Source organism: Elephas maximus, chromosome 1 (genome assembly GCF_024166365.1).
Source record: "Elephas maximus indicus isolate mEleMax1 chromosome 1, mEleMax1 primary haplotype, whole genome shotgun sequence".
In the NCBI taxonomy this organism is placed as follows: Eukaryota; Metazoa; Chordata; class Mammalia; order Proboscidea; family Elephantidae; genus Elephas; species Elephas maximus.
Window position 1 is genome coordinate 100,959,839 of NC_064819.1, and position 17,187 is coordinate 100,977,025.

Here is a 17,187-nt window from a genome sequence, read left to right on the forward strand (position 1 = left end):
TGGTGGATTCAAACTGCTGACCTTTTGGTTAGCAGCTGAGCTTTTAACCACTGCGCCACCAGGGCTCCATGAGTTTTGTTAAAATGTAAATTGGTGAGCCCCCTACCGGAGCTTCAGATTCAGTAGGTCTGGGGTGGGGCCTAAGAAGTCAAGTTTCTAATGATTTCCCAAGTGATGCTGATGCTGCTAGTCTGGGCCTACATTTTGGGAACCACTGGAAAAAGAGCTCTGAATTAGACTGAAAGAAACCTGGGTCCTGGTGCTGGACTTTTGCCATACAGGTCTTGAGCAATTAATGCATGTCCACTTGGTTGCCTAATCGGTATCTCAACTTAGTATGTCTGAACAGAACCCTTGATTTGTGCATCTATACACCCCTGCAAACTGCTCTTTTCACTTCAGCTAGTACCACCATTCACCAAGTTCTTGTTCTCTCACTGCCATATCCAATTCACCTGAAGTCCTGTTGACTTATCAAGATATATCCCAAATCTGAGCAGTTTTCACTGCTTCCACCCCTACAACCCTGGATCAAACTAGGTCCTCTCTTGACTACTGCTGTATTCTCCCTGTTGATCTTCCTGCAGCTCTTCTTGCCCCTCCACATGCCTTGCATTTGCAGTTAAAATCCAAACTCTCAGAGGCACTTCATGGTTGGAAAAATAGGCCAGGTTAAGGACTTTGATCTTTATCCTAAGAGCAGTGGGATGCCATTAAAAGGTTGATAGTGGTGGAATGCATCACAATGAGATTTGCGTTTATAAAATATCATCCTCAAATGGGCACACCAGCCCAAAAGCAAAGTTGAGAAGGCAGGAAGGGACAGGAAAACTGGACAAATGGAAATGGGGACCCCAAGGTTGAGACGGGGAGAGTGTGGACGCATTGCAGGTTGGCAGCAAATGTCACAAAGCAATTTATGTATTAATTATTTAATGAGAAACTAATTTGCTCTGTAAACATCCACCTAAAGCACAATTTTTTAAAAAGGAAATAAGAAAAAAAATGTATATATATATCATCCTGGCTGCCCTGTTTGGAGCAGTGTTTCTCAATGAAGGTAGAGATGGGGACACATAGTATTTGGGCCAGGTTAACTCTGGGTTGCACTCTGGGTTGTTTAACATCCTTGGGTCCTGCCTACTCAATGCCAGGAATGCCTACCAGTTATTGGGTCAAACACCCTGCACCCACACACTTACACATTTCCAAACACTACAGCCCCTACCCTTCAGCCCCACTGAGGATCAGAGTGAGCCTAGGAGGCGAGTTAGGAGGCTACTACAGTCAATTATGGAAGAGACCATGATGTCTTGGACTAGGGCAGTGGCAGTGGAAATGAGAATAGTTGTCAAGTTTAAGAGCAACAGGACTTGGTAAATCTTTGGATTTAGGGAGTAAGGGAGGAGGTGCCAACGAGGTGTCACTCTCAGGTTTCTGGCTTAGGTGGTCAGGTAGCTTGTGATATCATCTTGAGAGAAAAAGCCAAGCTTTTGGACAGAGTACTTAAATACCTGAAGCTCAATTTCTTTATCCATGAAATGAGAGGTTTAGATAAGTGATCTCTAAGGCTCTTACCACTTCTGAAGTTCAGTGTTGAATTTAATTTACCAGCTCTATTTTTTTTATCCAATTCATGTCAGCGGATATTTCCCTTTTGTTCTGTCAGTTATACCAGGCATGGTTGATACACAGGAGTGGTTTTTTTGTTTTGTTTTTGGCTGAAGGTGGGCTTTCCTGTTTTGTGCCTTAAATATTAGCTTTGGAAAGTAGCAGATTGCTGGCCCTGCTGAACATGAGTGTCATAGACTTGTAGAATGTTACAACTCGAGTCTTAAGACCATTACAGATGAAGAAGCTGAGACCCAGAGGGAGGAAATGACTTGCCCCAAATCACACTACAGATGTCTTGACTTCTGGTCCAATGCTCTTTGTACTACTGTCTCCCCTTCTTTCAATCTTTGCTAAGGTTAAGATATCCTCTGTCATATCATCTCATCCACTGTAAGGGTGTGGACACTTGTTGTGGACAGACAGACGAGACTTAGAACAGGAGAGACAAATGTGAGCCAGAGCCTGGCTCACCCTGCTCGTTCTCATTTCCAATCCTGATGGGAGGGGCTGCTCCCTCTTTTTAAGCAAAAATGTTTTTTATAATAGTCAAGGAGAGCTTATTAGCATTAAACAGAGTTGATAAAAATGTCTAATCACTTGAATTACTTAAGAGCTCATAGATTTTTAACTAAAACTTTCTGTCATTTGATCATTTTTCATAGTATTAATGAATCTGATAGGTGGACTCTGTGTCATGGTCCTGGCCTGCCTGGTCAGATCATTACGATCTATTCTTGGCTTGAAAATGTTATCCTGATAAAGTAAGTGACTAAAAAGAAAAAGTGACTAGAAGATACTAAATTATCACTAAAACAGCATAGATCCCCAGTTCTGGAAGACTTCCATCGAGCAAGCGTGTGAACCTGAATCAGTTGCCAACATATTTGGCCTTAAATTGGATAGCTCTGTTCCCATGTTTGCTTCAGCTCCTTTATCAGCGCTAAACAAACACCTGTTGATTTTTCCTACCAAGGTTTTTGGACTGTTCCAACTACATAAAACAGCCATGCCAATACACTCGGTGGTATTGGTTTTATTAAAGAGAATGACTAGGGGGTTGACACAGATTTTGGCTCCCTTTGGTACCAGTTGCAGCACATCCCACAGCATTTCTTTTCTCTCCATATCTGAACTGCAGTGTGTTTGCCTCTAGGTTTTAGGTCTAAGTAGAGAAGGGGCAGCTTAAGCAGACGTTAGGTTTTGTAGAGTCCCAGTCTGTATTCAGTACTAAGTGCCTGTTTATGTGTGTTATACTCTGCCAGGCAGTGAAGGGACTACAGGAGAAGACCTGGCCCGACCACTGCTTCCTAGAAGAGGAAAATCTAGTTGGCACTATGGTTTCCCCTGGGCGAGGAAGCTGTGTATTGTTGTCTTTCCAGTATTTCCACTAAGCTTATGTCAATTTTGTAATCTAAAAAACTTAAAAGTGAAGCTAGGCAAAAACACATTGTTGAATGAAGGAAGCAAGATGTAGAATGATGTGTACAGTGTGCTGTCTTTTTACACAAAGTTTAAAAACAAAAAAATACCGTATGTGTTTATGGGTACTTGAATATATAGTAAAACAACAGATGGGAAGGATTCATACCAATTTCAGGATAGTGGTTTATCTCTTGGGTAGGAAGGATACAATTTATATAAAATTTTAAAAGCATGTGAAATAATATTGCTCGTTGTTTAGTAATACATACATAGAAAATAAAAACAAAAGTAAGGGTGAAAAATGCCAGATATTTATAGAGTGGTTTGCTAATAAGGGCGTGCTGGGTGTTTTAATGCCATAGTGTTGTATTTCTTAAACTGGGTGGTGGGCATCTACCTGGGTGTGCCTTATACTATGATCTCAACTATATATCTAAAATAGTTCATTAAACAAAAGTGATTTAAAGCCTGATTATGTATTTTAGGGATCAAAGAAGGTGGGGTTAGTGAATGCTGGGGGCAGGGTCAGGAAAGTCTCATATGGGTTGTACAAGTTGAAGGGAATGTTGCAGGACGGATACAATTTTGAAAAGACGTGTAGAAAAGCATTCCAAATAGGGAGAAGAGCCGGCTTTAGTAATAAAAGTATATTTGGAGGGCAGAGTGGAGACCAGCTTACCCCAGAGCTGAGTTTGAGTCTGGAAGAAGTGGGGATGGTAAGGTTAATTGGTGAATGTCAGGAAATTGAGCACCGTAATCACTGGGCTCTTTCCGTCTGTCTTCATCTAGTCTCTGTGATCATCTTGATTTCTCTTTTCTAAGTTGTCACCTACCTTTTCTGAATGCAATGAGCTGATTCATTATTATACAAATTGTTCCAGGTACAAATATATGGTGGCTTATTTCAAGAATATGTTAACAAATTCAATTTGGGTTTTGATACCTTTGCTGATGAGGTCCATCATTTATCTTGGCTTTTCTGGCTGTGCCAGCACATTGGGCTGATAAATTTAGAAGATAGTCTACTGTGATTTTAAGATCTGTTTCTTGGATGGTGATTAAGCCTGCACAATTAGCTTAGCTTTTTACCTGCATGGATTATTGGCAGGTGGTAAAACTCATTTAAGGAAAGGATCTATGAGTCCTCTCATTTTTCTACTCAGCCAACTAACCTAACTGGCCCATTGAGATCTCCCCGCAGAGTTTATCCCCTGACCTTTATATTTTACTACAAAGAGGACTTGTGGATGTGGAAAGTTCAAATGTGCTCATTTTAGAATATTTGCAAACACTGAAATACAAGTCATTGGCCATTTTGTTTTAATTTTTGTTTTGTCTAAGTCCTCTCTGTCTCTAAAGCAAACTTTTCCATTTACCCTTTGACCCGTCTTTTTTCTTTCCTTTCTCTCTGCCTAGGAAACCCTTGAAACACATTAAAGTAGCATTGTTTGCTTTCCAGAGTTTGTATTTCTATAGGAGTGTATGTAATGGTTTAGGGAGTAGGAATTCTTATAGCTAAAAAGGAGCCATATCCACAACTAAAGATCGAACACAAAAACATTCCCTCTGAAATCTTAGTAGAAATCCATGTGAAAATGTTTGAATTGGCTACATTTTTATTTAAAAGCAACTTTAGGATCACATCTATTATGTCAAACAAGGTACTTGGTAAACTTGTTTTTAAATGTTGGGTAAGGATTAAATTACAAAAATGTGAGCGGCAGGGCCAAGATGGCAGAGTAGTCAGATGCTTCTGTTGATCCCTCTTACAGCAAAGACCCAAAAAAACAAGCAAAACGATTATGACAAGCTATGAGCCCTGAACATCAAAGGCAAAGTTAGAAAATGGACTGAGCAGCAGGGGGAGGGAGAGATGTTTCAGAAGCGGAGAGGAGTTGCTGGACCTGAATCGCCAGGAACCCTCAGGCACCATTCCCTGGAAAGACTGCAGCAGGGCTGGCAGTAGCATTCCGGACATGGTTCTCCCCTGAGGGGAGAGACAGTGAGCCGCACAGTCTACTCACACCTCCAGAACCAGAGAAGAACAGAGCTGTCGGCAAAAACTAAGTACTTGCGTTTATTTTACCGCGCTCCCGGTCTCCAAGCTGGCTTCAGTGGCTGTCGATTTCCCTGGGCCTGAAATAGGACCTGCTGCACGCTCTGAGCCATTTTCCTGGCCTTGGAGAAGGAATAAATTCACAATTAGGGGAAAAGATAATCTGCCAGTTCCACTAAGCTGGGGAGCTCAGGACAGAAGTGGCTCTTGTTCAGGCATAAATGGCCTGTGGACTTTGAATACCTTTCACCCCTGCATGGACCTGTGTGGGCCCATTTCAGGAGAATAGGCCTGTGTTGGCAGACTGCAACTGCTTCAGCTGTGCAGTGGAGAGGTGGGTGTTTGATGTTTGACACCACTTTGCCTATTAAACAGGGTCCTTACCTACCCACATCAGGGGCCTAAGGTCTGGTGGCTCCACCCATGTCTTCTAGCCACCCACGACAGGGGTCCAAGGATAAGTGGTACCTCCCAGTCCTTACAACCAAAAGCATTGGGTACCCACGGTCCATCTGCAGAACCCACCTACCTGTGCACTCTATAGAACAGGGACACACTTTCCTCACAGACACTTGGGATGGTTGTCAGCCCCCTGACTTGTTCATAGAGTGACCCCCTGCTGCAACCAGACACTTATACCTACAGCAGTCACCCCTGCCCCCTAAGTCTGTAGGACAGAGCCTGTACCACACACTTGATGACCAGCTACCTGGATACCTGGATGACCAACTAGCTGAATCCATACAAGAAAAGTGAATGGACTCCTAGGCTTAGATACCTGGTAACACCTCTAGCCATCTGATGACAGGACATTAGAGCTTCAAAGGCAAAAATAATCAAGCTAGCTCACTCAAGCAGACTATTTGGGCATATCAAAACACAGCAAGAAACTAGGATATAGTAAGCAAACATAAAATGAACTAATACAATAACTTATAGATGGCTCAGAGACAATAGTCAATGTCAACTCACATAAAGAAGCAGGCCATAATCCCTTAGAAAAGCTCTCAAAAACAAAGAATCAAGGAATCTTCTGGATTAAGGTGCCTTCCTGGAATTACCAGATGCAGAATACAAAAGATTAACATACAGAACTCTTCAAGACTTCAGGAACGAGATCAGGAAGATGAGGCAATACGCAGAACAAGCCAAGAACACACAGCTAAAGCAGTTGAAGAAATCAAAAAGATTATTCAAGAGCATAATGAAAAATTTAATAAGCTGCAAGAATCCACAGAGAAACACCAATCAGAAATTCAGAAGATTAACAATAAACTTACAGAATTAGACAACTCAATAGAAAGTCAGAGGAGTAGAATTGAGGAAGTGGAAGGCAGAATTAGTGAGGTTGAAGATAAAACACTTGGCACCAATATATTTGAAGAAAAATCAAAGATTTTAAAAAAGTGAAGAAACCCTAAGAATCATGTGGGACTTTGTCAAGAGAAATAACCTACAAGTGATTGGAGTATGAGAACAGGGAGGGATAACAGAAAATACAGAGAGAATTGTTGAAGATTTGTTGGCAGAAAACTTCCCTGATATCATGAAAGATGAGAGAAGATATCTATCCAGGATGCTCATCGAACTCCACATAAGGTAGATCTAAATTACAAAAATGTAAGGGAGGAAGAAAACCAACATTTCTTGGGTACTTAATGTGTGCCAGGTAGCATTCTAATGTTTGCATACCTACCTCACTACCTGCCAGGAATTGTGCTAAAGGGCTTTTTTACACATTATTCCATTTAAACCTTCCAGTCCTTTTAAGACTGTTTATTTTCTAAAAGGGTGATGTATGTACCTGGTACTAAATCAAAAAGATCTGAAAAGGTTAGCAATGAAAACTAGGTTTTTCTGCACCCTGTCCTCCAGTCATCCAGTTTCTCTTCCTGGAGGCAAACCACTGCCACTTGTGTCTTGTGTACTCTTTCAGAAATACTCTATGAATATATAGACCTGATCATATGTAAATATGTATGTGTATTTTAAAGATTTTTACAAAAATGTTGGCATTTAATATATATGATTCAGTGCCTTCTTTCAGTTACTGTCTCAGAGTTCATTTCATGGCAGTGGGTATAGAACAGGCTCATTCTTTTTAACAAATGTCCTGTAATTTGCTTAACCTGTCTCCTGTTGATAATAATCCTTTTTCTTTTAATAGATAAGCTTAACACATATTTATTGGGATGACTGATATGTTTGGTATTAGTTCTATGTATAATATTCTCTTTGAAAAAAAATCTTTTCATGTATGGACAGTGTTTGCTTTTGGGGGGCATGCATGAGTATATTTGATAATTTGGGAGGTTTATCTTTTTATTCTAATGATTGAATTTATAAGTACAACTGTATACCATATTTCATTAGAAAATATTTATTGACTCCCTACCATGAGCAATGATAAAACTAGTAGTTATATTTTCTGCTGCTTCCCCTTCCCGCCTGCTTTTAGCTGATTATATTCTTTTTCTTAGTTTTACTTTATACATTTAAACATCCTCTATTACTTGAGCTATCAGCTTTAAATATCTTTTGAATCCTGTCAATAAAAGATAAGGAAACCAGCATACTTATTTATACACTTTTTCCTCCTTCCCATTTCAACATTTGCCGATTATATATATATTTTTACATTATCTTCTGCAACCATAAAACCTCAAAGACTTGGTCCTAAGATTAAATCAGTTAAATGCTCCCACTACTCCTTTGCCATGGTTTCTCCTAGGATCTCATGATTAGTTGAAATTTGTCCTCTAGTAGTTTCTTCGGGAAGGAGTCAAGGAAACCATATTCCCTGAGTTCTTACATGTTGGAAAATGTTTTTCTGTTGACTTTATACTTAAACAGCTTAACTTGATGTCAGTTATTTTTGGGTTGCTTTTTTTTTTAATTGTGAAATATTACACACAGAATAGTGCATAAAACAAATGTTTAGTATGATCACTGATGAATAAATTGCAAAGTGAACACCTGCGTAACCACCACTAAAGTCAAGAATTAGAACTTTACCAGCACCCTAGAAGTCCCTTGTGTTTGTTTTCTATCACGCCTCCCTCCTTCTCCCCAGAGAAAACCACATCCTTTTATGTTATTCACTTCTTGCTTTCTTTATAACATTACTACTGTGTATGCATCCCTAAACAATACCAATCATTTTTACCAGTTTTGAAGTATATATAAATAGAATCATGCAGCATTTACTCTTTTATACTTTTGCTCAACATGAGTTTGTAAGATTCATCCATGTTGTTACTTGTAGTCCTAGCTCATTTATTTACATTGCTGTTTAGTATTCTTTTATCTTTTAACTGATCATATTGCAGCTCATTTCTCTATTCACTGTTGACGGATTCTTTCTAGTTTGGGTCTAACAGGATCCATGATACTATGAATACTTTTATACATGTCTCCTGATACACATATGTATATATTTCTCTTAAGATATATACTGGGGAGTGAAAATACTGGCTCTTAGGGTACACATATTTCATTTTTCCTGGACATGGCCAAACCTATCTTTGAAAGTGGTTATATTAGTTTATACTCCAATAGCAATGTGTGAGAGTTGTCGGGCCACTCTTTCCTTGCTATGTAATGTTGCTTCCTTGTCTTTTAGCCCAGTGATCCTTTGAGGTAGGTAATATTCCCATTTTACAGATGAGAAACCAGGTTTAAAGTAGTAGAATAACTTGGTGCAGGGTTACAGTGGTATTGGATGCCAGAACTGGCTTTGAACTCCGCTCTCTCTAACTCTAAAGCCTGTTATCTTTCCAGACTGCCTTCTTTACAGATAGGACTTCCTGGCAATCAGATAAGTAAGGCACTGAAACTTCCTCAGGGAAGGTAAACATTCTCAAAGACTTGTTTGTTTGTAAAGAGTAGGTTGTTATCTTTTGGGGATGAGCTGGAGGATAGTCCTTCTTGGGAGTAACCTATTTCTCAACGTCCTTTCCAATTTTGTATGATACTCATCCAATATTTAGTTTCCTAACAGCTTGCTTCTTCCTTTTTTCTTGATTTTAGCATCCAGCCTGTGTATGGAGCACAGCACCCTCCTCTGGACCCTCGGCTCACCAAAAAGTAGGTCAAGACATTTTTTTTCCCATGCATGTACTTCTTACATCCCACCACCACCTCCCGCCCTCCCCCCACCCCCTGCCCCCGCCACCAGCACCCTGACCTGATTTGTCAAAATGATCTTTCTACTTTGGCCTTTGGCCTTTCCACTTTGACCTTTCCTAGCTTCTCTTTGCTCTAATTAAGCAAATTTTTTTTAACCTCCAAATGATCTATTACTAAATGGGAAATTAACTTACATCAGAGATTTTGTATTTTCCTGCATTGGAAGCTCGTATATGTAGGGTTTGGTGTGGGAGACTGTGTTCTGGTCAAAAGGTCTATATTGATTAAATATTGCCCTGAAAATCATAGCCTTTATTAGCACTCATTATTACATAGATTTATTTAAATTATCAAAGGAGCCCTGGTCGTGCAGTGGCTGAGCACTTGGCTACTGGTTGAGGGACTGGCAGTTCAAACCCACCAGCCATTCTGCGGAAGAAAGATGTGGCAGTCTGCCTCCATAAAGATTACAGCCTTGGAGGCCCTATGGGGAAGTTCTGCTCTGTCTTGTGGGGTCACTATGTGTTGAAATTGACTTGATGGCAGTGGGTATTTAAATTAGCCTTACTTATAGCATGGTCTTTAGAGTATGATTTATAATTGAAAATTCATAAGCTTTTACCTGAAACAGGAAAAGCAATTGACTCCTGGAAAGCCATTCTTCAAAGACAACCAATATTTTGTCCCATTGGTTCAAACTGATTCTGAATATTTTGCCCCATTGTCTCATCAAGTACTATAAGACAAATCATGTTTTTTTATTTTTATTATTCAATAAATATTTACTGATGATCCAAAAAAATATATATATATTTCCTTGAAACTGAATGATTGAAGACCCTCTTTGAGCAAGGAATCTAGTTTCTGGGGCTTATTGCTTCTGAATATAGCTAGGTCTGCCACCTTTTTCTCATTTAGGAGAACTAGGGCAAATAGAACGTACTATGGGCTGGCATTCTTTATGTCCTCTTTCTCTTTGACACACTCAAGGAAACCCATGCATACAGTAGAGTAAAAGGTCCCCGGAGGCTATTTCTCTAGTAACTCTAGTAAATTATTTTCAAACACAACAGAGACCCTAGTTAAATCTAAGGTATGTGGGCATGTATCCATACCCCCAGTTATCACTTTAGCACACCATTCTCTCAAGGGCCATCACTCAGCCACAATGAATTTATATGAGTCAGGAGGTGGGTCTCTTTCTCAGATTGTCTAAGAACTATGGCCTCTATCTTTGTGCATGCTTAGTCTTAGAGACTTGTTCTTAGAAAAGCTGTAGCTTATAGTGAAAATGGGATGATTTGGGAGGTACAGGAGACCTAGGTTCTCGTCCTCTTGGGGCCGTGTAATCTTCCTTCACACTCAATAGGGAAGTAAAGATAATGTGCATTAAAGTATTCTGAGTACCTAGAAAAAAATGCTAATTAAATATGCATTACCAGTACTTTAATGTTTTTTAAAATAATGTGTAGTGCATTTACTATAATTCTACCAACTCATTCTTGTAATTTAGCCAGTATATAGAAGGTACTATCTTCTGAATCACTGTGGAAGCATGATTGCTGTTTTCTTCTGTTAGATGCACAATTTATATTTCAGAAACCACTAGAGTGTAAGTGCCTTGAGGGCAGGGAATTTGTTTTGTGTACTGCTATACCCTGAGCACCTAGAACAGTGTCTGGCTCACAGTAGAACTGAGTAGACATTTATGGAATGAAGGAATGAAACTATCTCATTAGCTTGGACAATGGGCTTTTCTTTAATGTTTCTTAGTTTACACCTTGTGTTAGCTCTTCTTCTTAAGGGCAGCATGCCTTCTGTGATATTTCCATTCAATAGAATGAGTTCTACCATTTCCTTGGTTTTATCAAGAATAGATCATTGGCCACTGTGGCAGGCACTGTTGATTATCCACCCAACAGTCTTCACTCCTCTTGCTTCTTCCTTGCTCAGGAACCATGATTTTATTTAGATATTGAGCAGTTGGCAGTGCACGTAGGGCAGGTATCAGGGTTGGCTTAAGCCTTTTATAATAATTCCATGGTAAACATGTTTTTGGTTTTGTTTTGGTTTTGGCCAATGAGATGTAAAAAAAAAAGGCAGGGAGGGGGAGTTCTTGTAAAACTTTTCTTTTGTGATCAGAGAGAGATCATTTTGCAAAGAAAACCTGTTTTTACTCCACTCACCTGTTTTCTGCTTTTGAATGTGGTGGTGTGAAAATGAGACGCTAAAATCTGTAGTGGTTAACTCATAACCCTGAGAAAAGGCCTAGAGAATTGCAGAGATACCAGCCCATGGCATCATGGTCTTTACTATTTAAGCATCATAGTTGAGTATTCTGTTACTTGTAGCCCAAAGCATTCCCATCACAGCCAGGATTTATTGATTGGTAATAGATCTATTCCAGCACATTTTATAATCAATAGCCTTTGATAAACATGTGGCTAACGATTAAATCTGTCCATCCACTCCTACTTAAGGTAGTGGGGTATGCTGTCCCATTTGATATTTGGGTCAGTGTCACCAAACCGTTTCTATATCTGTCATCGATTGAGTTTTCCCATAGTCCGTCTTTAGGACAGGTCTTGAGGATATCACTGTATCCCAAACTGCCAAACTTTTGTACTCTTCTTTTCCCACCTATTAATGATGTGAAAGCATGAATGTTTTTCACTGATCATTGAGCAGAGTTGTCATCATACTTAAGTAAATATAATCACTTAACTTGTCAATCTGGGAGGAATATAATTGTCATTGAATTCATTGCTTCCCTTTTTCATGCACATGGTGGTTTGGCATTAATACTCTACAACGTGGGACAACATCTAGGCCTGCTCTGGACCATTTTACAATTCCAGATTGTTGCTATAAAACATTTATCACCCTTATTTTAGTACCTTTGTTGGGACATTTTTATTACTTTCCCTTCTACATGATTATTGTCCCACTACAGACTGTCATTAATTACTGTGTGGTTAATCCCCATCAGAGTGGAAACCTTTACATTGGGTCTTGAATCATCTGAACTGCATGAGCACAGTAGGTCATTGCCCGTCTGTGTATATTGACTTCAATTTGCCAAATTATTACCATTAGTGATATTATTACCTGCAATAATTTTTATTGCTCAGATAAAACAATTCTTCCTGCAGAGTGGCCTCATTGCCACTTGATGTTATGACAAGGTTCTAAATTTATTGTTTTCTGCATTGATACCGAAGTAGGGTAAGTCTTAGTTCTGAATTACAAAACTAGTTCACATGAAGCCACACTATTACTGAGATGACTAGGTTTATTTGAATGTTATTAAATTTTCCCACATGCTTAATGTCCCTTATCAGAATCATTGTTTTTCTAAATAAAATTGTGTCATATTTCTGTTAAGTAGAACAGCCCCATATCACTAAAATAGTGTAGTATTATTGAATTACTAGGAGCCCTGGTGGCACAATGGTTAAGCGCCTGGCTGCTAACTGAAATATTGGTGGTTCAAACCCACCAGTGGCTCTGTGAGAGAAAAGACCTGGAGATCTGCTCCCATAAAAATTAGAGCCTAGGAATGTCAAATGGTGCAACCACTTTGGAAATCGATTTGGTGCTTCCTTCAAAAGTTAGAAACAGAACTACCATACGATCCAGCAATCCCACTCCTTGGAATATATCTTAGAGAAATAAGAGCCTTTACACGAACAGATAAATGCACATCCATGTTTATTGCAGCACTGTTTACAATAGCAAAAAGATGGAAGCAACCAAGGTGCCCATCAACGGATGAATGGATAAATAAATTATGGTATATTCACACAATGGAATAGTATGCATCGATAAAGAACAGTGAGGAATCTGTGAAACATTTCATAACATGGAGGAATCTGGAAGGCATTATGCTGAGTGAAATTAGTCAGTTGCAAAAAGACAAATATTGTATAAGACCACTATTATAAGAACTTGAGAAATAGTTTAAACTGAGAAGAAAACATTCTTTTGTGGTTACGATAGGGGAGAGGGAGGGACGGTGGGAGAGAGGGATTCACAAATTAGTAGATAAGAACTACTTTAGGTGAAGGGAAAGACAGCACACAATACAGGGGAGGCCAGCACAATTGGACTAAACCAAAAGCAAAGAAGTTTCCTGAATAAACTGAATGCTTCGAAGGCCAGCGTGGCAGGGGTCTGGGGACCATGGTTTCAGGGGACGTCTAAGTCAATTGACATAATAAAATCTGTTAAGAAAACATTCTGCATCCCACTTTGAAGAGTGGCGTCTGGGGCCTTAAACTCTAGCAAGCAGCCATCTAAGATACATCAATTGGTCTCAACCCACCTGGATCGAAGGAGAATGAAGAACACCAAGGACACGAGGCAGTTAAGAGCCCAAGAGACAGAAAGGGCCACATGAACCAGCGACTACTTCATCCTGAGACCAGAAGAACTAGATGGTGCCTGGCTACAACCGATGACTGCCCTGACAGGAAACACATCAGAGAACCCCTGAGGGAGCAGGAGAGCAGTGGGATGCAGACCCCAAACTCTCATAAGACCAGACTTAATGGTCTGACTGAGACTGGAAGGACCCCGGTGGTCATGGCCCCCAAACCTTCTGTTGCCCCAGGACAGGAACCATTCCCGAAGGCAACTCTTCAGACGTGCATTGGACTGGACAATGGGTTGGAGAGGGATGCTGGTGAGGAGTGAGCTTCTTGGATCAGGTGGACACTTGAGACTATGTTGGCATCTCCTGCCTGGAGGGGAGATGAGAGGGTGGAGGGGATTAGAAGCTGGCGAAAAGGACACGAAAAGAGAGAGTGGAGGAAGAGAGCAGGCTGTCTCATTAGGGGGAGAGTAATTGGGAGTGTGTGTGTGTATATGGGTTTTTGTGTGAGAGACTGACTTGATTTGTAATCTTTCACTTAAAGCACAATAAAAATTATTAAAAAAAAAAAAATTAGAGCCTAGGAAACCCTATGGGGCAGTTCTACTCTGTCACATGCAGTTGCTATGAGTTGGAATTGACTCCACACACCTAACAACAACATCATCAAATTGTAGACTGATTAATCTTTTGTGGAAACCCTGGTGGCATAGTGGTTAAGAGCTACGACTGCTAACCAAAAGGTCGACAGTTCGAATCCACCAGGCGCTCCTTGAAAACTGTGTGGAGCAGTTCTCTGTCCTATAGAGTCGATATGAATCGGAATCGACTCAACGGCAGTGGGTTTGGTTTTTTTTTTTTGGTTTTTATCGTTTGTGTTCCTAACCAGTATAACCTGTGGCTGCTCTTTTTCAAAATATCCATAGGGTTTGTTTTACCATTTAACAAGTTACTGTTCCCCAAACAACCAAGTTGCTCTCAACATGCCATTTATTGTGTTTTTGAGAGTTTTTAGTGTCACCAGAGCTTCTTGAATTTCTTTTTCTTTGACACTTCCTAGCAGCATAGCCTTGGGCAAATTACTTAACCTCACTGAGCCTTAGTTTCCTCATTATAAAACAGAGAAAAGACTGGCATCACAGAGTGGTTGTGAAAGTGCTTTCTCGACTGTAATTTGGCATATAATTTTAAGGGAGTATGGTGAAGATGCCTGTCAGAAGCCAGTTGGCTGTAACTCTGATATAATTCTGTTTCAGTAATCTTGGTTAAACTTCCAGCCATACTGTGGCATTCTTGTACCTTGGGTTAGATACAGATTAGTTGGGACCATGTTAAAATGGGGCAGCCTATAAAGCGAAGGCACTTGTAGCTAGAATACCTGAATTAACTTTTTGCTGAGGCTTTTTTTTTTTTCTTTCCAGTTGTTATTGAGTCATTTCCGACCCGGGGTGACCCCATGTGCCTCAGAGCAGAATTGTGTTCCGTAGGGTTTTTAGTGACTGGTTTTGCAGAAGCAGATTGCCAGGCCTTTTTCCTAAGACACCTCTGAGTAGATTTGAACCACCAACCTTTCGGTTTACAGCCAAGCTTTAACCATTTGCACCACTGGGGTCAAAAGAGAGGAGAGATGTTTCTTCTCCAGGGATCTCTAGTTGTGGCTTCTCAGAATGGACACATTGCTCATTCTGAGTAGACAGGAAATTTTTCCTACAAGGTGAAAAAGTTGGAGCTATCGGCATGTACACATAGAAAAGTTATAGCCGTGATGTTGTATGACTCAGTTTGCTTGGCAATTCCCCTTCCCAAGCTGCAGATCCTTCTCGGCCTTGGCCCTCTTCTTTTTAGCCAGTTTTTCTAGGTATAGTAGTTAGTGCATTCAGACTCTGGGGTCAAGTAGACCTGGATTTGAGCCCAGACTCCATTGCCTGCTCTGTGTGACCCAGCCTCAGTAACCCTGTTTCCTTATCTAGTACCTACCTTATTAATGAGCATTAAATGAGAAAATGGATATATATAAAAGCTTGCACAGGGCCTGGTACCTAGTAAGTAGCCAATAAATTTTAACTATTATTTATGTATGTATGTGTGAACTTATGTATCTCCTCTGGAGGCAACAAAATTGATAAACATTGAAAAGCTTCAAAGCCATAAGTCTTCATAGCATTGTCCCTGGACTACAGACTGTTTTGCCTTCTTTCAGTGGTGACGCAAAGTGCCTCTTCACACTCCGCTCTCCTCTCATTCTCAGGGGTGTTTCTCACCAACCTTGTTTTGTCCTCAGACTCCCACCATTTTCTAGGTGATACCAACCCCTTCCTCCTTGCAGGCCTCTTTTCTTTAAAAAGGCAGATCTGACTTTTTTAATTGGTTTGTTGAGTTTTAGAGTTTGTGGAGCAAATATCCCTAAAATAATTTCTGGCAGCCTCCAAATGGTCTGCCTTGAGTCACATGTCTTTCTGTCATAGGAAACAATGGCCTTTCCTCCCTTCTTTCCTCTTCATTGTGTTGGAATGTGTATCCTTCTGATTCCTATTTGGCAGTAGTCTTCATCTGAGTAAATTCTAATTCTTAATCTACTTCAATTATACTGAATCTTCATCTCCTTCAAAAATAGAATAAAATATTTTAAATCATGAAAAGGTATAAAGAAATGTAGCGAACGCTCATGGCGCTATCACTCAGCTGATTTACCTTCTTCGTCTGTACAGGAGGCTCAGCATCTCTTGGAGCCTGACAGTCAGCCTGGCCCTTCTCTTGCTATAGTGATTCTGTCCAGTCCAGGGTGTGCGAATGCTTCACCTGTTAGACTCTCAGCATTGGTCAACCGTTTGGCCCGAGTTAAAATTTAGCGTCTTGATTTGATGGCTTACTTGAAGAATTCCCAAAACATCAAGAGTGTATTTAGGAAACATCAACTAGAAAGAAACCAGTAGTTAACCTTGGGATCCAAAGTAGATTTATCATTTACAATCCTCATGTACTCGTGGCCTCCCTCCAGGGAAGAAAACAATAATAATAAACACTCCTACGTAGTTTTTTATAGATGACAAATCTTTCTTATACATCTGCCTATTCTTTACAGCAACCCCTCTGAGGTGTGTACTGCAGGTGGTGGATCCCGGGTTCCCTTTTGTATGGGAGAAAATGGTCACAGTGAATGAGTGCAGAACACACAGCATTGGTGTGTCTGCAGAAGAGTAATTTACCTTCTATCCAATGAGTGGATTTTTGACATATGTAGATATTTGCACTGTGTTGCCTGTTTTATTTTATTCGGCTTGGGCTCTGGTTCATTTCTGATTGTTCATTTAGTAGGCTTATGAGTACTCTTTCTCTGGAGATCAGTGAAAGCCAATAAAACACCTTAAAAGCAACCTTTTCCACTGATTAATATAAGTAATATGCTTATTGTAGAAAACCTGAATAATTTAGAAAAGTATAAAAATGAAATTAAACATCACCTACAATTCCACAGGTGGGCCTGGCAATCTACTTCCAAAAGATCATAGCCTTGAAAACCTTGTGGAGCGGTTCTGTTCTGCACACGTGGTGTCGCCGTTAGTTGGAGTTGACTCCATGGCAACTAATGACAACA

At 40.1% G+C, this 17,187-nt stretch overlaps 1 protein-coding gene across 1 annotated transcript in view; it reads left to right on the forward strand.

Annotated features, from left to right (window-relative positions):
* TBC1D22B (TBC1 domain family member 22B) overlaps positions 1–17,187 on the forward strand; it is a 74,218-nt gene that overhangs the window by 4,463 nt on the left and 52,568 nt on the right. Inside the window, exon 2 of the mRNA XM_049891047.1 lies at positions 9,122–9,178. Within this exon, the coding sequence (XP_049747004.1) occupies positions 9,122–9,178 (57 nt within the window). The remainder of the gene's footprint in view (positions 1–9,121; positions 9,179–17,187) is intronic.